The 18,989-nt window shown below is 53.0% G+C and overlaps 2 protein-coding genes across 2 annotated transcripts in view; one reads left to right on the forward strand and one right to left on the reverse strand.

Annotated features, from left to right (window-relative positions):
* GMDS (GDP-mannose 4,6-dehydratase) overlaps positions 1-4,440 on the forward strand; it is a 422,135-nt gene extending 417,695 nt beyond the window's left edge. Inside the window, exons 13-14 of the mRNA XM_086468790.1 lie at positions 3,925-3,993; positions 4,378-4,440. Of these exons, the coding sequence (XP_086324916.1) occupies positions 3,925-3,993; positions 4,378-4,440 (132 nt within the window). The remainder of the gene's footprint in view (positions 1-3,924; positions 3,994-4,377) is intronic.
* A 12,401-nt stretch (positions 4,441-16,841) lies between these two features.
* Positions 16,842-18,518, reverse strand: FOXC1 (forkhead box C1). The gene has a single exon (XM_086469453.1). It carries the CDS (start codon positions 18,516-18,518, stop codon positions 16,842-16,844), a length of 1,677 nt encoding a protein of 558 aa, XP_086325579.1.
* Between the last annotated feature and the right edge of the window lie 471 nt (positions 18,519-18,989).

The raw sequence follows: 18,989 nt of genomic DNA on the forward strand, positions 1-18,989 counted from the left end.
AGACAGTGATACATTGCACAGGGAACCCAGATCAATCACTGCACAAGTCAAAATAGGAGTTGTGATGACACTCAGAACAAGAGCTTGGGAAATGTGATATTTACATTAAAATATTTTACATTTTTGTCTCATGGTTTTAAAATCAAATTTGAAAGTGCCTTACCAGATTGCATAAGAAAATTCTCTCTGCTTATCTTCATATATTTGTGTATGTACAGTTCAATGATAAAACTGATTAATCATAAAATCAGATTTAGTAATAATGGGGTATTTTCTACATAGTTATGCAGCCTCATCTACAGAAAACCTAAAACAGAAAAATATCAGATAAACTTGTTCTTTTCTCTGAGAGGCAATCATATGACAGTGAAGTGCATATAAAGCTATAGGAGAGGTTACTGTCATAAGAAATGGCATCAGCAAATTTGACTGCTGTCTTTTCCATCTTCCTGCCCTTTAAATATTTACCTGGATGTTGTTTCCGACTCAGCTTGCAGGTAAAACTTGTCATTACTATTCACTTATGTTAACTGTATGCATGGAAAATAAGGCCTTGTTCCTCCCAAAATGGATAACTAAAAGCAAAGACTCAATTTTATGCTTATGATCTGAGTACTGTACAAACAGAAAGCCTTAATCAGTGTTTTCAGGTTTGCAGACTCTCAGCTCAGTATCGAAGTCCTCAGGGTTCTCACGGAGTCAAAGGGCTTTGTTTTCCTGTCAGTATATAAGCACAACGCTCCAGAAAAAAGTTATCCTGCAGGAATACAAAATATGAAGTGGTGTCATTTCATCAGGTGCCTTTCCAACAGGAATAAGGATACTGGGCAGTTTATATTCAGCAGCAGCAGCTGGTTTTTGAAAACACACACACACCCCCAACCCGCAATAAAATCCAAATTTTCTCCGGTGGAACCTCATCTCTTCTTTCTTTGCTTCCTGATCTGGTTGTACCTCCAGAAAGTGAAGTCCTGACACTGAAAAACCAATACGCTTTAATGATCGGCATGCCAGAGTTTTTTGGGTTGTGGGTTTTTTTTTTTCCTTTTGGAAGCCTGACAGATGCATCTCTGGTTTCAGTGAAAGACTTGAATAATATAAACAAGCAGTCATTCTGTTCCATGAGGAGCTTTTTTAAATATTCTTATTTTATTGTAATTACCTTATTGTTTTCATATTATGAGCTACTTGTAGAAAAATACAGGAAACATGACTGCAATACAATCCTTTAATCAGGAATAGCTTTGTTCCAGTCATCATTTCCATTCAATGTTGAAACTTTGACTAGTAAGAATACAATCAAACCTTGAATTTAGATGTAGCGTGGTGTTAATACTATGGTTTCATTTGATCTCTGTACCTAGTAACTTCTATGAGAGAACCTTTTAAGAAGTGCCTAGAAGACGTTTTGTCCGTAATGCTGTTTTCAAGTAAATCTAACTACAAAGTAGTGTTTCTCAAAAGTACACAAACTTCTTCAGGAGGGCCATTTAAAATCTTTTAACCTAAGTCAGCTGGGGAATTTGTATTATCATATATATTAAATCTTTTTTCTCTTTTTTTTTTTCTTTGCTCATAGATTATGCCATAATACCCTTGCTGCATCATTGTTAAAGCATGTGAACTTTTAAAAGAAAAATACTTTTTTTATACTTAAATGGATTTAATACACTAGTTGTTTGATTTAGCTCTATGTATAACCCAGCACTGCAAATAACTTCACTTTTACTGATTTGTAGCCTCACCCCAACCTTATTTTGGCCTATTCAGCAGCTGAGCGTTTATGTTTTTGAATGAAGGGCTGGAATTAGGTATTTTTTTAGATAAACTGTTTTAACAAAAAGCATTTGTCCAAGAAAGTTAAAAGACTGCTCCCAAGCTGTTCAAAAGCAAAATGCAGCCACATATAGCAGGCAATGGCAAGTCATCCTATTCCTCCTGGTCCATTTTTTTTAAATGGGAAGCCAGTATCCTAGATAAGGCTCAGTTTCAAAGGATGTTTTCGATATAAAGATTGTGAATGTAAAATTATAACTTAGCATTTATAAAAATGAAACTCTTAAGTTTTATGATATGGATTTTATTACTTAAAACTAGGTGGTATTAAAACACTTCACTTCTAGCTAATGGCTTGAATTAGGACTGAATAAAAGGCAATTGTTTTTATACTGAAATTATTCCTTTTAGAAGGATTTCTTTGTTTCCAGGCACATATATACACATATATATAATGTAAATTAAACTGAACTCCAGATAAAAGGCATACCTTCATGAGCACATTAGGGTCTCATCCAAATTTTATCAAAGCTAGTAGGAGTCTTTCCCGTTTCAAACCAGATTTTGCAATCCATATTCACACGAACCTCCAGGGGATCCCTCAAGCTGATGCGGTTTTGCATGACTTGGCCTCAAATGTCTGCTGCAGTTTCTAAAAACCCATTATAGGGCTGCAGTAGGAAATCATTTAGTCTAATTTAAGGAAATCACAGCATTTTTTATTTTCATATCATTTTGTTCAGCTCCATCTGTTTACTCTTTTCTGAAGGCAGGCTGAAATGTTTTCAGCTTAAAGACTGAACTGGTAAAAGTGCTGCCTGGAATAGTCTCGGCAGATGTGTTTGTTCCACATCCCCTTCTTCGGTGCAATATTTCCTTTGGTGGATTTCCTCTGCTCCTGGAAGCGAGCTGTCTAGCTTGCTGGAGCACAATTATGAAGAAGAACTTCCTACATTTTACTGCACAGGATGAGGTGATTTTGGAGGTTGACATGACCTGAACCACAAATGCACAAAAGATAGCATCTGAAAAATATAGTGTGTGGGCACTACAGATAAAAAAACTACAGACAGAAAATGCTCATTAGCTCCACCGCTGGCCAGAGAGTGGAAGAGGGAGAAGAAAGGCAGCCCATGCATTTTTCTGGAAAGCCGGCTGTGTTACCACCATAAAGTCAAATGCAAGAGCAGAATTCAGCCTTAGCCTTGTTGTTCTCTAACAAAGTTGGTTTTATTTGTTTTTTTTTAACCCTGGGCAGATATGACTTTAGGATTTACTGCTACAGAGAAATGAAGCTTGTGAGGGTAGTTGATATATTTTATTAAATCAACATACAGCTGGAAAAAGCTAACTATTTAAACATAGTACTTGAATTTTAAACAAAGATTCAGTCAGTTTTTTTCATTCAATTAGAAATTCAGTAAAATGAGCTTTTTTCTTTGTTTAATTTTGTTATGTTATTTTTGATGACTGGTTGTGGGATTGTTTGGTGTGGTAGCATTTTTAGGAATACTGGAACAGTAAGGCAGATATCAACAAAGTCTTGGTTTCTGTAATGATTTCAAGATAATTTCTTTTAATTTATGAGAGACTTTTCTTTGCATGTGGATGCTCAAAATACTCTAGAAAAAAAGATGTAGGCGTTCAAAAGCTGGATGTTTACTACTGTTACATGTGGATACCCATATTCATAACAGTCCTTCAGCATCATCTGTCTGTGATCACATTTTTATTTGAAAGAGACTAGTTGTCATGTTTGCTCTGTGATTTACATTATTTAAACAAATGGGGGAAAAAAGTATTTGAAACAGCTCATTCAATAACATGACTAGGACATACAACAACTTCTTATAAAATGTTCACCATTATACAACCACAAGTCTGAGTTCAAACCCTGAGCGCACACAAAAACAAAGAATAACTCTTTCAGTCTGAAATAGCCTGGTGAAAGGATGCTGCCTCCTGGTGATTTATATAGGCATATGAGTTTCCACTAAAATTGCATCTTAAAGAGAAACATTTTGTCTTCAGAAAAGTCCAAGGGTGGCTCCAGCAGCATTCGGCTTACAGGAAGTGTGAGCAATGGGGAGGCCGTTGAGGTGGGGAAAGTGGATGCTTCTTGCAGTGCCTCTCTATTCTTTTCCACAGGATTTTCTGCAAGGGGACTGTACCAAAGCCAGACAAAAGCTGAACTGGAAGCCGAGAGTCACGTTTGATGTGAGTGGCCTTTCCAGCATGCTTTGTACCTGCCGCATGTTCATGTCCTCTAAAAGCAATCCATGAGGAGGGGAATGGAGGGGGGGACCACTGTGTGGGGTGACCCAAGCACACCGAGAAATCTCATTTTCAGTGACGCTGCCCAGGTTCCTGCTTTGAAAGCAGCAACTACCATGGCAGTGATGGGCACCCCGGTGCACAGCAGCACACCAACACACACGCCAGGGCCAGGGCTGCTGCGGGAAGAGCCCAGGAAAGCCCTGTCCCCTCCTTGTCCTGCTGCAGGGGGCTGGGGGGAGCTTGTCATGCTCCACGGTGCTCCTGGTGTGTTGCCCATTCATCCCCTGCGCGGGGGCCCTCATCTGCCTCTCTCCCTCTTCACAGGAGCTGGTGAGGGAGATGGTGGATGCCGACGTGGAGCTCATGAAGAACAATCCCAATGCCTGAGCCCCGGCCAGACCGAACAGGCGCCACAGGACCATACCGGGGCGCACCCCACAGCCAGCACTGCCATGAGCTGCCGGGGTGGGTGGCCACCCCTCCCCGTGATGGTTTTATCACTGGCCTGCCTGTCCATGAAAGCTCAGTTTTATCCACTCCTCTACCCTCCACACCCTCCCGGTGCCTCTTGCCCCACACATCATCCTAGGGTCAGCCCCGCCTGAGATAACTCTTGGTCCTGCTGTTGACTGGGGAGGGGTCACCTCCCACCCCAATACTGTACCTTAAGTACTGATTGGCCAGCAAGCCCACTGATTTCTTTTTTTTAAATCAAAATCCATCTTTCTGTTACCTAGGATCTCCAACCCATTTTTAGTTCTTTCTCCCATTTGAAAAACAAAAGTGTCCCCTGACCCCCGCCTCCCCTCTTCTCCAGCAACAACAGCAGCAAACCTCTGGCACTAATGCGGGCTTGCCATCCCTCTGGCCCTTGCTCCACGGCTTCCCCTCTTCTGCTTTTCCTGAACACTCCTTGGTTTTCTTTCCTGCAGCCTTACCTCCACCCCAGTGGCCCATTTCCACCACTTGAACTCTGTAAAAGTTTGGATAACTTGATATAACTTGCAGTGAAATCGCCTTTTGACCATGCCAAATTAATTCCTAATTGCTGGAATCGCTTTCAAACCAGTCAGAGGGGGCTTGTAAGCGTTTTTCAGATACTCATTTCAGAATGTGCATGAGTCAAAGAAAACCTTTTTGTCCAGCACCTTCTTGATCCGGGGGTTTAGGGTGTTTTGATTTTTGGCCCCCCCAGAATCAACCCATGTCCTTTCCATCTTCTTCCTGCTTACTATAATTAGACCTTGGATGGAAGCTTGAACCATCTCAAAAGATGACTTAAGAAATAAAAACAAAATAAATAAAAAAGCTTTAAAAAAATGGAAACTTCAAGGTGAGCAAATATTTTTGCGCTTTTCATGCCAAGGTACCTGGGTTATCCAGAGGTCGTCAAGACTGTACATTTCCCTTTGGTTTAGGATCTTCCACCCACCAACTACTCCCATCATTTTAGCTTTATGGCTCGAAATGAGCAAAGGGCAAGATACTCCTTCTCTCTCTTGCTTTTTTTTACTTTGTACTGGGGGGACACCCCTGTTAAAAAGGGGGCGATGCGGGAGGAGGCGCTGAGCGCGGAGCTGGGGGCAGTGGCTCCGGCTGCGCCTGGGAGCGGTTTCGTGATGGAAGTGGTGCGGGAGGTGGGGGACGGGGCTCGGGAGCAGCCTGCGAGGAACGAGGCTGCCAGAGAGAGGAGGGGGGCGGGGGGGGGAGAGGTCTCTGTGCGCCTGGCGTCAAAGGCGGGCATTTGAGGTGCAGTGGAAAATGGGCGGCGCGGAGCAGTGCGCGCCGGAGCAGACGCTTCCTTCGGGGCTGGCCCCGCCGGAGCGAGGACGAGCGCGGCCAGCCCAGCACACGGGGAAAGCGAAACGTAGGAGCCTGGCCGCTGCTGGGGATCCCTTGGTACAGGTGCAGGGAGTCCGCGCCCTCGCAGGGCGGAGGGGGAGCAGCCGAGAGGGAGTGGTGTCCCTGCTGCACTCCCTCCAAGCAGTGCCCCACGAGTGTGAGGCTCTCCAGCCCCCACGCACAGCCTCCGCGGCACGTCGGGGCTCCCCCCCCCCCCCCCCCCGGGCATAAACCAACGCCGAGAACGTGGTGGACACCCCGTCCGTGGGGAGGTCTGGAACTCCCCGCGGCGCGGAGGCTGCGCGGCACCACGCACACGTTGCCACCACCATGCACCCACCACGCGTGGGTCTATTTATACAAACTCTCCTAGGGTGCTTTTCCCCTCGAACGGGCACGACTCGGCGGCTGTGTCTTTTTTTATAGAGTAAAATAACAATAAACCCCCTCCCCACGGGTGCGCGTCCTTTGCACCAGCTGCTCTCCCCCGGCGGTACCGCTCCCATCGCCGTGTCGCGGGCACCCACCCGCCGCCGTACACCCCCACGGCCGAGGGGGTCCCCTCGTGCCCAACGGTGTCCCGGACCCGCCGAGGTGAAAGAGCGAGCTCCGCCCGCCCAGCCGCGGTCACAAGCTCCTGGTAGCAGATCTTTGGTGGCGCACGTAGTGAGAAAAAAAAAAAAAGAAGTATTAAATCGCTTTTATGACAAGGTATTTTTGTATTGCTGGGAACTATTTTTTGCTTACGGTGATTCACTGGCAGGCTTGCTGGTACATCTGAGTATTAGTTCACACATCTCTGCAGAGGGCTGGGAACCTTTACATAAGCTGCCAGTTTTCCTTCCACCTCAGAGTTTTTTTCTTTGGCATGTCTAACTGTGGCGCATTCAAAAGAATCATTTTTATTCTCAGTTTTCGGTCTCTACATTGGGGAGCAAGCGAGGAAAGGAATGGGAAGGCGAAATTGGTTGTAGACCAAGCGGTCCCTCCGCGGCGACCTTGTCTTTTTGCTGCTTTTGTTAAAAAACGAAACAAAAAACGAAAAACACAAAACAAAAACAAACAACAAAAAAAACCCCAAAGCAGCTACTGGTCGTGACAGGACCAAATGTGTGTCCTACCAGTGCCCCGCTGCTTTTTACAATTTGGCAAAGGTCTGAAGTGCCTTTCGGTTTCCTCACCACCACCTTCCTGCCCGATTTTGAATTCCTTCTAAAGTACGGCTCTTTGCAATGACCACGGGATCACTTCTTGAAAACGCAATAAATAAAAGCACGCGGCGATTTAGGGACATGATACCTATCTATGCAGCTAATACACCAGTTATAGACTAATGTTCTGTACATCCGTTTAATGTATGTCAAGCGGTTTGTGCATGCAGGTACAAAAACATACAGACCCCTATGCCCGTCTCCTGGCTCATCTGGGGTCTTTACAGCTTCGTTAATTTAAAAAGGCAGCTCCAGTAGTAAATCACCGAGCGCGTCCCCCATCTCCCGTGCCTTTCACAAGCGTCCCACCAGCGGCAGCGAACAAAGCAAACGGCACAGTGGGTGTTGCTCTTACTCCCCGGTAAGCCCCAAGGAACGCTCAAACCAGCTCTACTGGCTGCGGGGCGGCAGCCCCGGCAGGGAAAGGCCGGTTGCTTGCCGGGGCCAGCGCTAGCCTGGGGCTGGGGAGCGCGGACCCGGGAGCCTGCCGGGGGGCCCCCGCCGCCCGCTCCGGGCCGACCCCCTCCCGGGCAGCCTATCCCACAGCCTCGTGGGAAGCGGAGAGGGTCACCCTGCGCCGCTACGACGGGGAGAAGCGGGATAGTGGTGGCAGCGCTGGGCGGTGGGGGCTGCCCGGGCGTGCGCCCCGTCGGGAGGAGGGGGTTCAGGCGGGCAGGGAGGGGAGAGCGGGGCCCAGCTCCTGCCCAGCGGGTTGTGGAGGGCTGGGGCCCGCTCGGGAGAGCCGGCCTGGCTCTGCCTGCGGCTCCCGGTTCCGCAGCGCCGGGAGTCGGGAGCAGCTAAGGCAGAGCTGGCTCCCTGCGCCCGCCGCCCGTCCGCGCCGCATCTCGCAGCCGTAACTCAGCCCCCTCGCCTCCGCCGTGCGGGCCGCTGCCCTTCCCCCGGAGCCCGTCTTGACGAAAGTTAAACTTCCACGAAAGCTTTTTAGCCTTTTTTTTTTTTTTTTAACTCTTTTTCCCTCTCCTGAGGCCTTTCAGGGAAGCCCGGGACCACCGGCCACTCGCGGGCTGCAAAACCCCCGTAGGGAGCAAGCGGCGTGGCGGAGGGCCTGCGGTGGGGTCGCCCCGCAGGAGCGCCAAGCCTCCGACACCCCTGCAAAGAGGGCCGGGGCGGGGGTCGGCCCTACCCCAGGGCCCGCCGGCGGCGCAGCCGGGCCGCCCGCCGCCCTCCTCTCCGGCCCCGGCGCGGAAAGCCTGCGAGACAAAGCGACGGGGGTTTCCTCGGGGTCGCGGAGCAAAACTGCCAGCGCCATCTAAAAATACACCTCCTGCTCGCAGCGTCAGCCTGAAGGGTAAAAGCAAAGGGGGGCTGAGGGGGGGGAACAGACCCGCTAGTCGGGTGCGCACACGCCGGGGTAGCTAGGTGGTGGGAAACGGCTCCCCGGCCAGCGCTGGCGCACGGAGACGGATCGCGAGCTGTGAGTATATTTAGAAAAATAAAATTTAGGCGTAAGCTTTGGGAATGGAGGAGTCCCTCGCCTCTTCTCCCCCCCTCCCCCCGGCCCCTTGCACATAAAGCAGCCGCGTCCCCCCAGGCGGACATGAAGGGTCACATCCTCTTTCCTCTCCTCGCCCGGCCAGGAAGGCAGCCCCGGGGCAGCGCGGGGAGAGGGGGACCGGCCTCGCTGGCCGGGGGTCGCCGCCCCCCCTCACCTCTGGTCGGCAGGTTTGCAGGGGTGGGAGGCGAGGGGAGGCCGTGCTCCCTGGCTCCCCTTGTGACCCCCCTTCACCTCTGATAGTTCGCTGGCGGAGCATCGTCTCCAGACACAACAAACCCAGAAAGGAGCAGCGCTGGAGCAGGCAGAGCTCCAACGTTTTGACGGATGGAAGAAAAACATCAACAGATACTTTGCAATTATTTGGTGATGGGGGCTAGAGGAGGCGGGCGGGGGAGAGGTCGGTTCGCGGCAGCAGACGCTAATTGCAACCTTTGCTTTGCTAATGAGCTCACACCGGTTCATTCCGCGCTCCGTGTCGTGTCGTGTGTGTGTGTGTGTGTGTCCCGCCCGGCGGAGTGCTTCGGGGGGCGGGGAATGGCGTCGGGAGAAAGAAGTAATTTCTCTGCAATTCGTTAACTCGGTTTTAAATCCACCCCATCCTTGAGAGGCGAGGTTAGAAGCGCTGGCCGTGAGCAGTTTCATAAATCCTGGCTAAGGGAGAAGGGCGAGCAGCTTCTCACTGGCGGAGGCGAGGGGTAAGAGCGGCTGGCTCTGCCCGCAGCCTGCGCCCCGCCGAGCAGCCCCGTCCCAGGGCTATGGCGTCTGGCAGGGCGACATGCCCCTCCGCTAGCTTGCAGCTGCAGAGCTATTTCACACAGTCGGAGCGGGGAAATCCATACCAATACACACACAGAAAAAGAGCTCCAGTAGAAACTCGCATCAAAAGGGCAGTGCGAATGTATTTATACTGGGCAATCTTGCAAGCACCGACATTGTTTAAACAATTCTCTGCTTTGGACGATATTATCAGTACTTTTACATTATCGTTCAATGGAAAACATTCCTCTTTTTCCTTATTTCAAATATTTATTTAAAAAAAAAAAATTAAAACTCGGCCGCTTAAATGTTCTGGCAAGTAAATAAATTCCAGGAACGGTGGGGGGAAAACGGCTATAGCGTTTCTTCTAAACCGAGCACTTGCCTTCCAAGGGACTACGGCTGCAGCCATATGACCTGTTTATTCATCGATTCATATAATATATAAATATCCTGAACTCACGAGTGTAATAATTTGCGTTTTTTCTACTGGAGAAAATTCAGCTATTTTAAGAGTTAATGGTTCTAAATGTGTTGGTTTTCCTGCATTCTCCCCAGAGGTGATGGGGGCTGGAAAGGAGGGGGGATTCCAGTTGGGGGGGGGGGTCATTGTTGTTTTAATTCTGCTGAACGCAGCCTAGAGCAGCTGACCTGAATGTGGGGTAATACACTGCACAACCAAGCCCCCTGACACCTAAAGGTCAGGTGAAAGGCTCCAGCAGGTAAGTCGAGGGCGGCTGCCTGCCCAGCTCACTTGCTCTCTAGCTTACAAATTGTTCCCTTCTGCCCACCCAAGTCGTTTCAAGCTGTGTTTATTTAGGGGGCAAAAAAATTGCCGACCACCCAATTTCCATTCAGCCGGAGAGCTTGTGAGCTCTCACTGGTAGCCCGGGGCTGCCTTCCCCCCCCCCCCCCCCCCCCCCATCCCAGCGCTTTTTAATAGCTATTATTTTGCAGCACACACATACCAAGCAAGGCACGGGCCTAGAAGGTCGCGGAGATGCACGCAACAGACGCGTTTGCTGGGGGGGGGTGGGGGGGGGGTGGGGGAGCGAGGGAGAAAACCCCCCAAACACTCTGTCGGCTTAAAGGAGGGAGGGAGCCTTTGCCGGCTGCCTCCGCGGCCCGCGCAGCACAAAACGCCGGCGGGCGAGCGAAGCAGGAGAGGGGTCAGGACGAAAAGGAGCCCCTCGGACGGCCGGGGCTTCCCTGCGGGGCTGTGCTGCCTCCTCCTTCTCCTTGCACACCGCGGCCCCCCGACGGCCCTGTTCTGCTGTGCCCGGTCACCCTCCGACAGAGCTGGGCCGGCACCCACCGCCCGTCGGGTGCACAGCAAACACCACCTTTGCAGCTGCTTCCCACATCGCTGGACACCAGGAGCGTTCCCACCAAACTAAACCCAAGGGGTAGTTGCAAGTGACACCGGACCAACCGGAGTGACCCCCGGGAGAACGGAGTTTACTTCTCCGGCGCTCCAAGCAGGCCTTTTACGACGTCTTCCTTGCGAAACGAGGGGGTCCTGCTCCCCTCCCCTAAGCACCCCGGCCGTTTGCTACCGCTGTCTGCACTGCCAGCCCCGGGCTAGGACAAGGAAACCTACCCCGTTGCCTCAGCTGTGTGTGTAAAGTTTGGGGGGGTGGGGGGGGGGGGGGGGGGGGGGGGTGCAGCATTGCAGCAGCCCGGCCCCCGCAGACTCCCCCCGCGCAAGGAGCCGGCCCGCCCCCCGCCGATACGGCTATTGTTTCGTTCAATTAGGCTCTGCTTGATAAAAAACAATCGCTCGTTAACCCTCGCCCTCCTCCCTCCCGGCTGGTGTGTTGTGAATGGCGACATCGTCTCCCTTGACCCCCGTCTCCTTTTCTGTCTTTCTGTCCCCTGAAAAATGATTCCGCGAGCTCTGATTGAATTTTATTCCTTCCTGACCTGGCCCGTTTTTATTGCATGGACACCATCAATCTTGACCTAACGCGACGTTTGTTTATTACTTTGGAAAGAAGCGAATGGCTTTATGAGCCCCAGCATAATTAAACCAGGAGAGATACGTTCACCGCGGCACCGCACCACCTTTGGGGCGGATTCACAACACAGACAAGCCGCCGGGGAGGCGAGGCGAGGCCGAAGGGAAAAGTGAAAAACAAAACACAACCCCCCACCACAACGACCACCACACGGGCAGGATAAGTGGCATCCTCCCAGCCCGTAAGCTTGTGTGCGAGATGCCGGCGGATCGAACCCCATGCACGTCCAGGGGGAGCACCGAGCAGCTCCCTTATGCTACACTTCAGGCCCGCTAGGTCGACGCGGAGCGCCTCTTGCGCCGCTTGCCGCGTAAACCTGTGCTCGCCCTCCGCGCTGCACCGGCTGCGCGCCACCTGTGCCCCCGCGCAGCGACAGCTCGGCCTCGGGCACCCCGACGGCGCCTACCGCCACTCTCCTCACCACCCCACCACCCCCCCCAAAAAAAACGCCACCCACGCATCTTAACATGACGGAACTATTTAGCCAGCATGCCCGGCCCCAACGCAGGGAACAGGGGGAAAATGGACTGACCACACCGAGGCGTTTAGATTACTTCACAAGCGAAATTAATTGAGAGCTAATGTTCAATTAGCGGTTGCTGTGGACGGGGTGATTTCGGGAAGAGGCTGGGGGAGCGTTTTCTAGGAGCCGCACCGCAGCGCTCCTGTACCTGCCTGCGCGCAGCAGAGCCACGTGCGCGCCTCGGCGCTGCACGCTTTTGCCTACGCAATCAAGACGACGTAACAAAGCCTGCGCATTGTTAACTTCACGCTCCTCTTGACGCGGATGCCGAGGCGCGCTCAGCCCGCGGCCGTGCGCGGGCCGCTCCTTTCTGCGCCGCCTCCCGCACAATCCGCACCGGCCTTTGCGTGCTCCGCTTGCGACTCGCCCGCAACGCGGAAGCAAAACCTCTAGAGCCCAGAAGGAAGCTTTAAGCTCGCCCCGGTCCAGCAGCGTATTTTTGGGGAGGCGAGGGCAGAGGACAGCGTGCCGCCGCAGTACAGCCGGCTGGGCGGTACGCTGCAAACCCTAGGGTTACTAATGGCATTACGAAATTAAGCCCGATTATGAAAATATTCCCTCGCTAACTTCGAGGCACCTTTCCCGAACTTCAGAAAGGGAGCCAGGTACTGTAAAAAACGCCGATTTGGAAACATTCCTTTAACGTCTCCATCCACAAGACAGTATCACTACTTTCTCCATCTGACCTGGCCTGTGGAGGTAGGGAAGGGGTTTTAATCCATGTCCTCTCAACTATTTGCATGCTCTGCTCTTTCCGCTTACGATCTTTGCAGAACATAACATGAACGGTCATTGCTTTAAGAAATTCTTAGGAAGAAACTTAAAAGGGAGAATATTCCTCTTCTCCATGTTTCCCTTAGTTTAAGTAACAGATGAGCAAATAGAAGTTAGGAAACCACCAGAACCAGCTAAACGGAATGGTCCTTCAAATTATTTTTTTTAAAAAAAAAAAAAAAAAAGTGTTGGGCTTTTTTTCTTCCTAGATGAAAAGCAAAGCAATAATTTTGAAAAAAAAAATCAGCTTGAGCTAAAAACGCAACACAAATCGCTGTGCTAACCTGGCACCTAATGGACCACTCTGCAGGCAAGGCTAGGGCCGAGCGTCCCCGCTCGCTGTAGGGGCTGCCCCCAGAGATGCAGAGGCCTTACGGAGGCACCTTTCAGCCGCTGCCCGGCCGCACGTCCCGTGCCCATCTCTCGCGCAGGGGTCGGACCGCAGCTTTTCTGGCGTTCAGGGCAGGCCCCTTCTGCTGGTAGACAATCACAAGTCAGAAGGGACACTTGGGTTCGCCTCCTGCTCTCAAGGGCAGGGAAGCACAAGAGGGACGAGGGCCCGTGCCCCGCGTTGGGCCCCGCCGCCCGCCGTTGGTGCCCTACAGGCAGGAGCGCTGCGCGTAGACGGACGCCCCGCTCCGCCCCGGTGCTCGGCCCCAGCCCGGGAAGGTTTCTAAGCGAGCCCGCCGGGCCTTTCCACCCTCCCCAGCAGCAGTAGCAACACCTCACGCCGGAGGCCCTGGCCCAGCGGAGCGGCGCGGCCGGCCCTCCGCGCAGCCCCGCGCAGCGCCGCTCAGGGACCCCGCGGAACCGGCCTGCACGCCGCGTGGGCCGCCTCCCGCTGCCAATACCACACGATTCAGTGCCTACCGGGAGGACCCTCCAATGTCATTTTCGTTGTGAACAATTCCTGTGCGGAGGCGGGTGGGGAAATTATAAAAATAATACCTTTTTTAAAAAAAAAAAAACCCAATCGGTGAGACAGCCTGTCGCACTGAGAACCGGGAGGTGACCTCCGCCGCAACCACGCACGTCACTTCAGGAAAGGATCCCCTCCGGGGGCAGAGGATGCCGGCACGACCTACCTGCCTGCGGAGGGGGTCGTTTCCCTTTGCCCCGTCCCTGACTGCCAGCCGCCCCCCGGCCAGGCGAGCCCCCTCCGCCCGCCCCCTTTTGCAGCCAGGGCCGCGGAGAGCGCAAGTGGCGGGGCCGCGGAGGGCAGCGGGGCGGCCGGGCCGGGGCATTAGCAGTGGTTATTGCACCGCACTTGCTCAAGCTCCGCACACCACACCCAGCCTCCCACCCCCAGCTCCCCTCATCGAGCAGCACCACTGACAATACAACGGGTGATACCACAGGCCGAGCTAACAACTGCTCCCCTTCCTATTTATTGTCGCCACAAACACCCCACCGCTGGAGACTGCTGAGAAAACCCAAACTACAGCAAAGCCGGCGCCTGATCGTAACAGAAGTAACAGGCAAACAGCACATGCAATCGCCTCTCTACCCTCTCTCTTTTCCTTAATTTTAATTTTAAATATCGGGCGGGGGGTGGGGGGGTGTGGCGTTACCATGCGGCCACCTCGCTGGCAAGCCCAGCTGCCGGGGGCAAAGGGAGCTGCCGCTGCCGGGGCTCCCAGTTCCGAGGAGGGGGAGCGGAGGTGGGAGGCGGCGAGAGCCCCGCCGGGTCCCCGGCCCGGCTACCCCCGGCGCAAGGAGAGGGGAGGCGGGAGCCGCCAGCTCAGCTGCCCCCCGCTCGGTACCGGGAGCGGGACGGTGGGGAGCTAAAAGCGAGCCCGACGGGGAACACGGAACGTTTCATTTCCCTTTAATGCTGAAGAACGGGGAACTGCCGTTAAAACGTACCCTCCGAGCGAAGGCGTTCAGCTCTGCTCGTCCTTTGCTTCAGCTTTACCACAGCCCAATGATGGAGCGTTTGAACTTCTCTCACCCGGTTTATCAAACAAACAAATATAAACAAGGCCGGCAATCTCTGTAGAGGTACGACCACGAAAAAAGCAAAGCCTATTCGATCCTTAAATAACCATATTTTAAGCCAACGTTATAAAATGACACATCCCCGCTTCATTCGACCTGCTGAAGGTGTTTTCTGAATGTTCGATTATTGCTTTGAGGGGGAAGCGCAGCTCAAAAACGAGGTAATCAGGTTTAACTGTAAATACCTTTGTATTTATTTACAGTGTAACCCTTAACAATGCAACAGCAATTACTGCTAAGTGTTGCCTTTAGATAAGAGATACTGATAGGAAACTGTATTATCTTGAAAGCAAACTTAGGCCTTAAATATCTGTAATCAAATAATCTCCTTCCCAAGCCTGACTGACAAGGCAGATTCTTTCAAGTTAATGAATTTATTGCATTTTGGTGGTTATTTACAAAGGGGGAAGGTGAGCCCCATTGCCCGTAGGTTCTTAATTGCAAATTGTCCAAAGGTGAGATTCTTGATCTGACAAGACATCAGCCTATGCAGCACTCATCTACTACCCTGGTAATATTTTTTTTTTTTTCCCGATTTAAGGAAAAGGGAGGGAGGGAAAGAGACCAAAAAAAAAAAAAAAAAAAACCCAAACCAAAAAAAAAAAAAACAAACCACCAACCCCCCCCCCCCCCCCAACAACTATATAAGAAAAAAAGTCTCCTATGCAAACTCTTTCTAAAATAATTTCACTCCAAGCAATTAGGGCACTTCCAACAGACCAGTAATGTCCCAATAAAGGACAGGAGTAAAGCAGAGCTATAGAGGTGTAAGGGTACACTGTACAAGCACCCTTTAATCCAACTATTTATTTTTCTTTTTTTTTTTATAATGAAATAAAATAGTACTTAAAAAATATACATTACAGTAGCGGCTTCACGGATGTGATTGCGCGCATTGCTATCAGTTCAATGAAGCAGTGATTTATATGCTTACATTATATTTAAGAATATACATACTACAAAATAACTGGTATCTACCATACACTGTGGAGTTTAGAAACATAAGCAATGCGTATATGAAGCTATAAATAAATACGTAATCCTTCTTTAAATATAGATACACATGTAAATCCTATATATAAATACATTTGAAATACACAGAGATCGATAGCTCGATATCTACACAGTTACACAAGGGCAGGAATCTAGTGCATGTACTCCTACCTCGGAGTTATCGCTATATATCCTTACATAGGCATATTATTTAAAAAGCTGTAATGTTGTCATACCACTGTGTATGGTCAACTGTATCCAGGTCTTGCCCATTAATTGCTAAGAAAACGTGTTTGTTTATTTGCCAACTCAGAGCTGCCATGGGAAAGTATTTTTTTCCTAGCGGATAAGGCGAGCTGACTAAGTGGAACATATTGCAGAAGAGAGACTGAAAAGGGATTTTTCGACCTGGCAGTTCCTAAATGGTCTTTGGAATTTGCGCTGAGGGGAACGAGCTGTTCCAGCGACAAAGTTAGTTATGAAATCCCTTTTCCTCTCTTTTCTCTCTCTAAATGAAAGTATTAAAATATACAGACGTGTAAAGGATCATTCCAACTGAATGGTAATTTATTAATAAACAAACAATGCAATACCTTCAGAATATTTTCAAAAAAAAAAAAAGAAAAAGTGATAGAATAAGATTAATACAGTTTCCCTTTTTATATATAGTGAAAAAAATCAGCGTTTCAGTCAATTTTAACGTCACTTTTCAGGGAAGGGGGAAACACTTTCTGGCGTTTGGTCCGCAACATCCAACTACAAATTAAAAATAAATTACTATGTCGCAATTTACATTTTAAAACAAGTCCTTGTAAAAAAGGAAAAGGGGGGGAGGGGGCGGGGGGAAAAGCTGGTACTCTACGCTGGACTTTTCGCCCCCTTTTAAACACGGGGCATAGCAATACTTTAAGGGACGGGGAAGAGAGCGGGGTCGGGGACGGGGAAAGAGTATTTCTCAAAGCAATTAAAAAAAGCAAACTTACGTGTTATTGGAGTAACACTGTCCTTTAACAAACCAAGACATGCTTTGGGGCTGCCTCTGTACAAAAGCTTTTCGCGTGCGCTCGCTCCCCTCCGCGGGCGCGGCGGGCGCCGGCGGCGCGGTGCTGCGCGGTGCGGGGCGGCGACCCCCGCGGTCTCCCCGCGGCGGGGCGCGCTCAGAACTTGCCGCAGTCGTAGACGAAGGCCCCGGAGGTGCGGTAGAGCGGCTGGCTGCCGGGGAAGGCCATCTGACAGCTGCCACCGCCCCCCGCCCCGCCGCCGCCGCCGCCGCCGCCACCCCCCGCCCCGCCGCCACCGCCGCCGCCGCCCGGCGAGGCGCTGAGGCCCAGCCGCGGCGCCTCGAAGACCTCCCGCGGGGCGGCGGCGAAGCCCTGCTGCGGCCCCGCGTAGCCCGCCGCGCCCGCCAGCGGGCCCAGCTCTCCCGCCGCCGCCGCCGCCGCCGCTGCCGCCGCCGCCGCCTGGTTGAGGTACCAGGAGGCCAGGCGGCCCTGGTGCGGGTGCGGGTGGTGCCCCTCCTGGTGGCCGCCCGCCGCGCCGCCCAGCCCGCCGTGCCCCAGCGCCCCGCCGCCGCCGCCGCCCGTCCCGCCGCCGCCGCCGCCCGCGGGCATGGCGTAGTCGGGCAGCGGGTCCTCGGCGGGGCTGGCGGCGGGCAGGTGGCCGGGTCGGTCGGCGCCGCCCGCCGCCGCGTAGAGGCTCATGGCCTGCATGTTGCAGTGGTAGGTGCCGGCAGCGGCGCCGGCGGCCGCCTGGCCGCAGGGCGAGCCGTAGACGGAGCTGTGGCCCGGCGAGTAGCCGCCGAGGGAGAGGGCGGGCGGGATGCCGGTGCGGGGGGCGGCGGCGGCGGGGGCCAGGAGGCCGGCGCCCAGCTCGGCGGCGGCCTGCGGCGAGCCCCGCAAGGAGGTCATGATGTTGTCCACACTGAAGCCCGGGCCGTGGTGGTGGGGCGGGGGCGGCGGCGGCGGCGGGGGCGGCTCGGGGGCCTCTAGGCTGAGGGAGCGGCTGGAGGGGAGCGTGCTGCGCGGGCTGCCGCCGCTGGAGAGGCTGCTGCTGCTGTCGGGGCTCTCGATCTTGGGCACGGCGCCGAGTGGCGGCGCGGCGCCGGGGGGCGAGACGGCCTGCGGCGGCGAGGCCGTGCCGTTCTCCGTCTTGATGTCCTGAATGCGGACGGGCGGCGGCGGCGGCGGCGCGGCGCTGCCCCCGGCGGGGCCGCCCTCGGGCTCGGCGGTGGCGGGCGGCGGCGGGCGCGGCGGGGCATGGTCCTTGAGGTGCAGGCGGTCCTTCTCCTCCTTGTCCTTGACGGCGTCCTTCTTCTTGAAGCGGCGGCGGCGGCGGAGGAAGCTGCCGTTCTCGAACATGTTGTAGGAGTCGGGGTCGAGGGTCCAGTAGCTGCCCTTGCCGGGCTTCTTGTCGTCGCGGGGCACCTTGACGAAGCACTCGTTGAGGGAGAGGTTGTGGCGGATGCTGTTCTGCCAGCCCTGCTTGTTGTCCCGGTAGAAAGGGAACCGCTCCATGATGAACTGGTAGATCCCGTTCAAGGTGATCTTCTTATCGGGCGCGTTCTGGATGGCCATGGTGATGAGGGCGATGTAGCTGTAGGGCGGCTTCACCATATCCTTGGGCTGCGGCGGGGGCGTGTAGGGCCCGTAGGCGCGGGCCATGCCGGCCGGGTACTGCTCGTGGGCCGGGTGGGAGTACATGCTCATCGGGGCCGGCATGGCCGTGTAGCCCCCACCGGCCGCCGCCGCGGCGGCGCGGTAGTAGCTCTGCTCTCCGCCGAGGTACGGCACCACTCCCAGGGAGTTGGGACTGGACACGGAGTAGCGAGCCTGCATGTCCTCCCGTCAGCTTTCCCCCACCCTCCCCGCCGGACCAAACAGCGCGTCCCTTCCCCCTCCACCCCTCCGCCGCTCCGCGGACCGAGCTGGACCGGGCGGCCGGGCAACCCCCACCCCCCCACCCCCCCGGCGGAGCGCGGAAAAAGGGAGGAAGAATAACGACGGCAGCGCCGAAAGTCTCCTCTTCTTCGCCCAGGAAAGCCCACCGACAAGCTCCCGCACTCCACGCGGAGGGGAAAAAAAGAGGAAAAAAAATTTAAAAAGGAAAAAAAAAAGGAGGCCGGTGAAAAAGGGGGAAAAGTGTTTTTAAAAAGAAAACGGGGGAGGGGAAAAAAAAAAAGTAATCGCAGCGGAGAAAGCAACTTCCAAACGGAGAAGAGTATTAAGAAAATAAAACCTTTGCAAAGAGGCTCCCACGCTCCCAGTTCCTTGTTCCACGGGGATCTGCAACAAGTTGTCTGCAAAGGA

This window comes from Leptosomus discolor, chromosome 8 (assembly GCF_034619465.1).
Source record: "Leptosomus discolor isolate bLepDis1 chromosome 8, bLepDis1.hap2, whole genome shotgun sequence".
NCBI classification, from domain to species: Eukaryota; Metazoa; Chordata; class Aves; order Leptosomiformes; family Leptosomidae; genus Leptosomus; species Leptosomus discolor.